Genomic DNA, 7,004 nt, shown 5'->3' with positions numbered 1-7,004 from the left:
GGACACGCTAAAACCTTTTGGGGAGGTCTGCGCGGCTGTTAACCCCTTCCTTGCTGGGTTATCTCTGTCCCCGGGCTCGGTGCGGCATCAAATCAGTGCCCGGTGCGGGGGGGTCCGTGCTGGGCAGGGGAGAGGCCACTGTAAGAAGGGACAGGGTCTGTCACTGGGTCCCTGCCAATGCTGGTGGGTCGAGGGAGACGCCGAAGCTGAAGCGGTTGTGGTGGCCCCAGGCCAGGAACCGAGCTCCGTGTGCGATGCTGCATGTCCAGATCTGCGGGGACAAAGAGCCTGTCGGTCGATGGGCACCCACCGGGGATGCCATCCCCCCGTGCAGCTGCCCCTTCCCGTGGTGCCAGCCTTACCAGGTAGGCGACGAAGGCCATATAGATGACCAGCAGCAGGCCCAGGGGGATATGGTACCCCAGGCCCCGCAGCGTGGGCAGAAAGTCCACCACGAAGTAGAGGTTGATGCCGCAGACCAGCCCTGTGATGAGGGTCATCAGCACCTTCCCCAAGCTGTGGGCAAGAGAGCAGGCATCAGCACCAGGGCAGAGCCACGGGGCACCAGGGGTCTGGAGGATCTGGGGTTGTAGGTGAGCAAGACCCCAACTGGGACGTCTCTGCAGGCCGTGGCCATACTACACCACCACGATGGGGCTGTGGGTGCAGGCTTTGAATATCCTCTGAACAGAAGGCTGGCAATGCCAGGAGGATGCCAGGGGTGCCCAAAGGGGTAGGTCGGATGTGGTGATGGGATGAGGATGGAAATGAGTGATGGGATCTGTCCCACTCTGGCTGCCCTGGGCACATGGGGATGAGCATCCCACCCGGTGACCATACACCAACTGCCCCCGTGGTGTGATTTGGGGGGACAGGATGGCCCAAAGAGAAGTGCCTGCAGCTGGGGCACCCCGTTCTGCCCCCCTTTACCTCCCCCCGCCCTGGCACTCACAGGCCGTTGGTGAAGTCCTGCATGAGTGGGCGCAGGCTGGTGAAGGTGAGGACGGGCAAGACGGCAAAGGGCAGCTGGAAGGAGAGCTGGGTAAGGGGGGTAACAGATGACAGGCTGTGCTGTTAGGGGGCAGGTGGTGCCCCCTCCACCTTACCAGGATGCTCTGGAGGACGTTGAGCAGGTCATTCATGCCCGTGAGGTGGCTGACGTCCTTGAAGGCAGCCACGAAAATGGTGGGCAGGATGGCAAAGGAGCGGGTGAAGAGCACCCGGGCGAAGCGGGACCAACGGAGCTGCAAAAAGCCCTGGGGACACAGCAAGACTTGCGCCCCTGCCCCTCACCGTGCCTGGGGCACCATGCCGGGGTGACATCCCCCCAAATCCTGGCTTGGAGGGGACGTGAGGGGCATCACCCCCTCGTCTGTGCCAAGGCGCTGAGCAGGGCCTTGCAGGGCTGCCAGGCCCCACTAGGTGTCAGCTGCATCTCATTAAGCAAACGAATTCATTAGGGAAACACCGCGGGGGGGCACCCACAGTGTGCCTCTGGGAGGAGGTGGCACAGGGGGTGGGGGTAGCAATGCGTGGGCACTGTCCCCATCCCACCTCCTGGAGAATGGGGACCCTGGTGCCAGCAAGCTGCCACCCACCAGGTGGGCAATGCCCCATGCCCAGCTCCCTGCAGGCATTGGGGGGCAATTAACTCTGCCAAATACCCCAGGGGGGAGGGGAGAGGCACCCATAGGACCTCCCACTCAGAGCCCACCCGTGGTTCCCCTCCCTCCCAGTTGCTCCCCGTGCAGACGAGGGCCAGCATCTCTGTCCCTCACCTCCATGACGAACTGCCCCGCGTAGGTCCCCGTCATGGTGGAGCTCTGTCCCGCCGCCAGGATCCCGATGGCCCAGATGTACAGAGCCACCGCCCCGAAATAGCAGCCCAGGATGACACCCTGTGTGGGGACACTCCCATGGGGACCCCAAAGTGTCCCTCTCCCCGGCCACCCCCATCAGCTCCTGGTCTCCCAAATGGGTTGTGGCAGCCCCTGTACGCAGAGGTCAATGGCGGGGAGCACTATGTCCCCCAGACAGGTACGGATGCCCACTGGGCACAGCCCAGGGCCACTCACCCCCTGGTAGATATCCACAGAGACCGTCTCGTTGTTGAGGGGGAAGATGCCAGCGTAGCGGCTGACGCTGCTGTTGACGCACTTGTTGTGCTGCCAAGGCACAGCAGGCATGAGCGTGACGGCCACCCGACAGCCCCCACGGACACGGGGGGACACCCCCCACAACCCAGGGGGTGAAGACACCCACCCGCCAAGGGATGCTTGCCCTGCTCATCTCCGCAGCTGGGCACAGCCATCACCTCCCTGCGGGCACGAGGTGACACTCACCACATCCTCGTTTCGCTGGCGGTAGAAAGCCTCACCGAAGACAGCCATGACGAAGAGGTTGATGAGGAAGGAGATGAAGAGGGCCAGGCAGGACTCGGTCAGGAAATACATGTTGGCTTCCTGCACTGCCTCCTTCTTGGACCGGTCAATTGCCCGTGTCTGGGCACGGTGGGTGACATGGGTGCCATGGGGTCAGCAGAGCATCCCCGGTCCCACAGTCAGGACCAGCTGGTCACCACCAAGTGTCCCTGGAGACACTCTGGGATGACAGTGCCCATGGCAGTGCCTTGGTCTCACCTTGACCAGGGAGGAGTGGAGGAAGATGTTATGGGGCATAATGATGGCGCCGACGATACCCACGGCCTGGAGCAGCTCCTCTCGCCCACAGCCCGGGCAGTAGGGCAGGAAAATGCCCTTCAGCACCTCCACCTGGCTTGGCCTCACCACCACGTACTGAGGACCAGGAAGGGGTACTGTGAGTTGACACCCTCCTACTTCAGCCTGGTGCCAGGGGGGACACCCCGTGGGGGTCCCCTGCCAGCGCCCCTCAAGGAAAGGGGTGTCCCCAGCTCCCCCCTTTACCTCATAGCCGAAAGTCAGGGCCATGATGGTGATGAGGAGGCCAAAGAAAGCCTCCAGTTTGCAGAGTCCTAGAGGGGTCAAGACATGGGGTGGAACAAGGTGACGGGCACTGATGCCACATTGGCACCAGGGCAAGCATCCCTTCCACTCCAGCACTCACCGTACTTGTCAAGGAAGAGGAAGAAAAGGGTGTCCACGATGGTGATGAGGACCCCACCCCAGAGTGGGATGCTGCAGGGTGGCAAGGGCAGTGGAGGGGAGGGCGTTAGCCACATGCCCCTTGGCAGAGCAGGGCCATTGGGGGTCAGGGGAGGTCCCTGGGGGGTGTCTTACCGGCCAGCCGAGAGCAGGCTGAAGGCGATGGCTGTCCCAATCACCTCCTGCATGTCGGAGCCGATGATGGCGATCTCAATCATGAGCCAGAGCAGCACACGGGGCACCTGGAGGGGCCAAGGCACGATGAGACGGCCGAGCCCACGGTGGGGAGCACAGCCTCCGGGGTGGAGATCCCTGTCCCCGTCCCCAGGCTGTGGCAGGCCACCCAGAGCAGCGTGGGGACCCCGGGAGACATCCCCCCAGCCTCTCCCACGACACAGTCTCAGGGTGCAGGACGGATCTTAACCCCCAGCCTGTCCCCCTGCCCCATCCCTGCCCCAGTGGGCGCTGAGAAGAGGACCCAGACGTCTGGATACGGTGCTCCTGGAGGGGTGTGGGGGCTGAGGGACGTACCCAGCCCTCCTTTTGGGGACCTGTCATTCAACCAATATCTCATCGCTTGTTCGCCCCCACCTGCTGCCTAAATGGGACCCCTCCTTTGCTGTGTGACCCCCCCAGCCCCCCCCAGCTCCCTGCCCAGGCTTGCCCTGCATCTCGGCTGCGCGTCGCTGCCCCGACGCCTGGGCTCACCGCCCCCGAGGGACGCGCTTACATGTCCCCACATTGGACCAGGACAGCTGCTTTCCCCACCAAGTCCCCATACCAGAGGGGTGTGTGGGTGCTAGATGGGGGGTGCTGAGCCTGGGGGGGGCTTTGGGGAGCCCCTGGGAGATGCGAGGCTCTTACAGCGTCTTCCTGCCACTCTCCACCACCCAGACAGTCCTGCCCACCCCCTCACTCCCTACCACGACCACCACCAGCCCAAGCGTGGGGTCACCCCAGGCTGTGACCCCGAGTGGGGGGTCCCCATGGGTGCTCACCTTGGGGTAATAGAGGTAGCAAATCTCGCCCAGGTCCTTCCCTGTCACTACGCCCAGCCGGATGGCCAGGCGCTGGCACAGCAGCCCCAGGACGGTGGCCCACAGCAGCACCCACAGCAGCTGGGGGGACAGGAGGGAGGGAGGCAGCAGGGAGCTGGGCACCGGCCAGGATCTGGCCACTCAGGGGTCCCAGCAAGGTTAAAAACTAGCCCCGGGGACATGGGCAAGGAGAAGTCCTGAGGGGCTGTGAGTGGTCCCCAGCCCAGGCAAAGGGGTGGTGTGTCCCCACTTTTCCACCCCCCAGCTCCCTCCCGTTCTCTTCCCGCTCCCCGGGCAGGGGAAGCTGGATTGCTGTGGGGCCGGGCAGCCGTTGGCACAGGAGACATTACGAAATCCCCGGCTGCTTCCTGACCCTGGGGCTGGGGGGCTGGGGGGGGTGATGGGGACCAGGGCTCACCTTGAACCCCGCCACTGCCCCACACTGCAGGTCCGACTCCACATTTCCCGGGTCCAGGTAGGCGATGCTCATGAGGAAGCCGGGACCAGTGAAAGCCCAGAGTTTCCTAAAGCTGAAACCGGGCTGGGACGAGGCAGCAGGTCAGAGCTGGACACTCCCACACGCTCCCATTCAAAACCAGTGTCTCCCAGTTGCACCCCCAGCCCCCTGTAGCCTGTTGCTGGGAAGCCCTGTGCTACCTGCATGGGTGCATTTCACACACGGAAGACGTTTCTCCTGCCGGCTTTGGGGAGGAAACTGCTGGCCCCCAGCCCCTCTCTGTTCCAGCAGTGCTGGGGGGGGCAGCAAGACCCCCATCCCACACGGGGACAGGTTGGGCAGTGATTTGCAGGAGTGTCCTAAGGCTGTCAGACACCATTAATTGCACCCCATGAGATCCCACTGCTGAGCCTGGCTTTTACCACCCCTCCTGGGAGGGGAACCCCCATCCCTTCCCCTTCTCCCTTCTCCCCCCACCCCCCGGAATGGGGACAGGAGTGTCTGCCCACCCTCAGATGGAGGTGCCAGCCTGGCAGCACCTACCCCGCTGCCCTTGGGGATGCTGATGAGTTCATCCAGGTAGGTCTGATCCCGGGTGCCAGGGCGCTGCGGGGGCACGGGGCTCCCGCCGGTGCCGTAGGTCTGGGCTTGGCCCCGGTTTAGGGACCCGGTGAGGCCTGAAGGGGGACAAGGAAAGGGAGGAGGGGAGGTGGCAACCCGCCGGGGAACAAGGACACTGGTGGGCTGGGAGCCCTGATACCAGCTTCTGCCCAGCCCCACCTACTCCTGCTTGGTGAGCCCCATAAGGGATGACCCCCATTTTTCCAGGAGGGACATGAGCGTGGCTATGTGAGGGCTAGCAGTGGCTATGCAAAGGGGTTAGATGCCACTTCCAGCTTAGGTGTCATTAAAATACCCTGGTCCCAGCCCAATCTTCACTAATCCAAAAGCCAAGTGCATTTCTGGGCAGTAGGGACAGGAGGGGACACCTGGCTCCTGCTGCTGGGTGGGCACAGAGTGGAGACAAGAGGCTGGTACTGATCCCATTCCCCCCCCAGCCCACCGACAGGTCCTGGGAGTGTGGGTGGATCACTAGTGGGCTTGGGGGAAGAGAGGATGGGGCAGGTGGGGAAGCCAGGACAGGATGGGGAGGACGGTACCCACTGTGGAGGGGAGCAGGGCCAGGGATCCCAGGGCAGAGAGAAGGAGGAAAGGAGGTGTGGGGGCACCCAGGTGTCGTGGGGCTCACCTGGTTCCAACGATGCCATGGCTGGGCCCGATCCAGACATGCTGCTGGGAAGCCCTGATCTCGAAACTGGGTGCACTGCCTGCCGCCCAGCTTTTAAAGAACATCCCCCCCCAGTTGCCCTCCCCCGAGGAGGAGGAGGGAGAAGTTCTCCTTTCCCACCCGCTGACCTGGGCCAGGAAAGGGGCCCTGCCTGGGGGAAGTTGGGTGCTATGAATGTGCACGGTCTCAGTTTCCCCACCCCGTGAAGGGATTTGGGGAGGGACGGGACAGGACCCAGCGCCTCCCTCACCTCAGTGTGTGCACACACTCATGCAAACATGAGACACCCACACCAGTGTGCCCAGGGGGTGTGGGAGTGTGCCTGCGTGTCACCCTCCATCACATGCCAAGGGTCTGCTCCTTGGGCAGTTGTGGGGGGGGGCGCAGAGGACAGGGCTGGCCCCATGGGGGTAGGGGGAGGAGGAACAGGCTCCTGCCAGAGGAGCAGGAGTGAGGAGGAAGCAGGCGTGCATTGCACGAGCGCGTGAGCAAAATGCACCCTCAGTTGCTGGGGGTGGGGGGGGAGTGCCCAGCCTGGTGGGCTCTGCAGCACAGGGTGCTCACACCACCCCCAGGGTTGGGGGAATCCTCACTCCAAAGATGGGATGGCTCAGCAACTCTGTGGGTCAGTCTGTTCCCACAAAGTGGGGCACCCTGTCCCCAGGACCCTTGTGGCTGTGGAGGCAGAAGGAGGAGCACCCCAGGTTCACCCATGGGTGCCTGGGCAGTACTGGCTGCCACCAGGCTGTGACCCACAGAGAGGTGGGCATCGGGATATGGCCCCAGGGAGATGTGGGGTGCCCCAGCCCAGGGATGCGAGCCTGGCTCTGCCCCAGGGTATGTCCCAGGCACCCTCACCCCCCCAGGAGGGGACTAGAACAGCCAGGAGGGGGGCAGGATGCCTGGGTCCCTGCCAAGACGGGCATAGGGGGGGTTAGCACGCAACTCAGCACCCCCTGCCCTCCCCGTGCCTCAGTTTCCCCAAAGCAAATGAGCCTGGACAGGCGGCACCGGCAGCTTTATTCCTTGTTAGCTGGAGGGTGGCGAGGCGGGGGGGGGGGGAGGGGGCTGGCAGGCCCGGCAGAGGCGGAGCGGGGCCT

At 63.8% G+C, this 7,004-nt stretch overlaps 2 protein-coding genes across 2 annotated transcripts in view; both read right to left on the bottom strand.

Annotated features, from left to right (window-relative positions):
• Nucleotides 1–56: 56 nt before the first annotated feature.
• SLC11A1 (solute carrier family 11 (proton-coupled divalent metal ion transporter), member 1) lies at nt 57–5,905 on the bottom strand. The gene is made up of 15 exons (XM_014954200.1): nt 5,866–5,905; nt 5,160–5,293; nt 4,578–4,700; nt 4,121–4,240; nt 3,258–3,364; nt 3,085–3,155; nt 2,925–2,992; nt 2,640–2,795; nt 2,343–2,501; nt 2,076–2,165; nt 1,779–1,898; nt 1,107–1,256; nt 953–1,026; nt 363–516; nt 57–271 (listed from the first exon to the last, which is right to left on the bottom strand). Exons 1-15 carry the CDS (start codon nt 5,903–5,905, stop codon nt 161–163), a joined length of 1,677 nt encoding a protein of 558 aa, XP_014809686.1. The 3' UTR covers nt 57–160.
• An 853-nt stretch (nt 5,906–6,758) lies between these two features.
• Nucleotides 6,759–7,004, bottom strand: part of CATIP (ciliogenesis associated TTC17 interacting protein) — a 3,166-nt gene continuing 2,920 nt past the window's right edge. Inside the window, exon 10 of the mRNA XM_014954113.1 lies at nt 6,759–6,814. Within this exon, the coding sequence (XP_014809599.1) occupies nt 6,759–6,814 (56 nt within the window). The remainder of the gene's footprint in view (nt 6,815–7,004) is intronic.

Source organism: Calidris pugnax, unplaced genomic scaffold (assembly GCF_001431845.1).
Source record: "Calidris pugnax isolate Ruff unplaced genomic scaffold, ASM143184v1 scaffold103, whole genome shotgun sequence".
NCBI lineage: Eukaryota > Metazoa > Chordata > Aves > Charadriiformes > Scolopacidae > Calidris > Calidris pugnax.
This window is presented reverse-complemented; position numbering and strand designations above follow the sequence as displayed.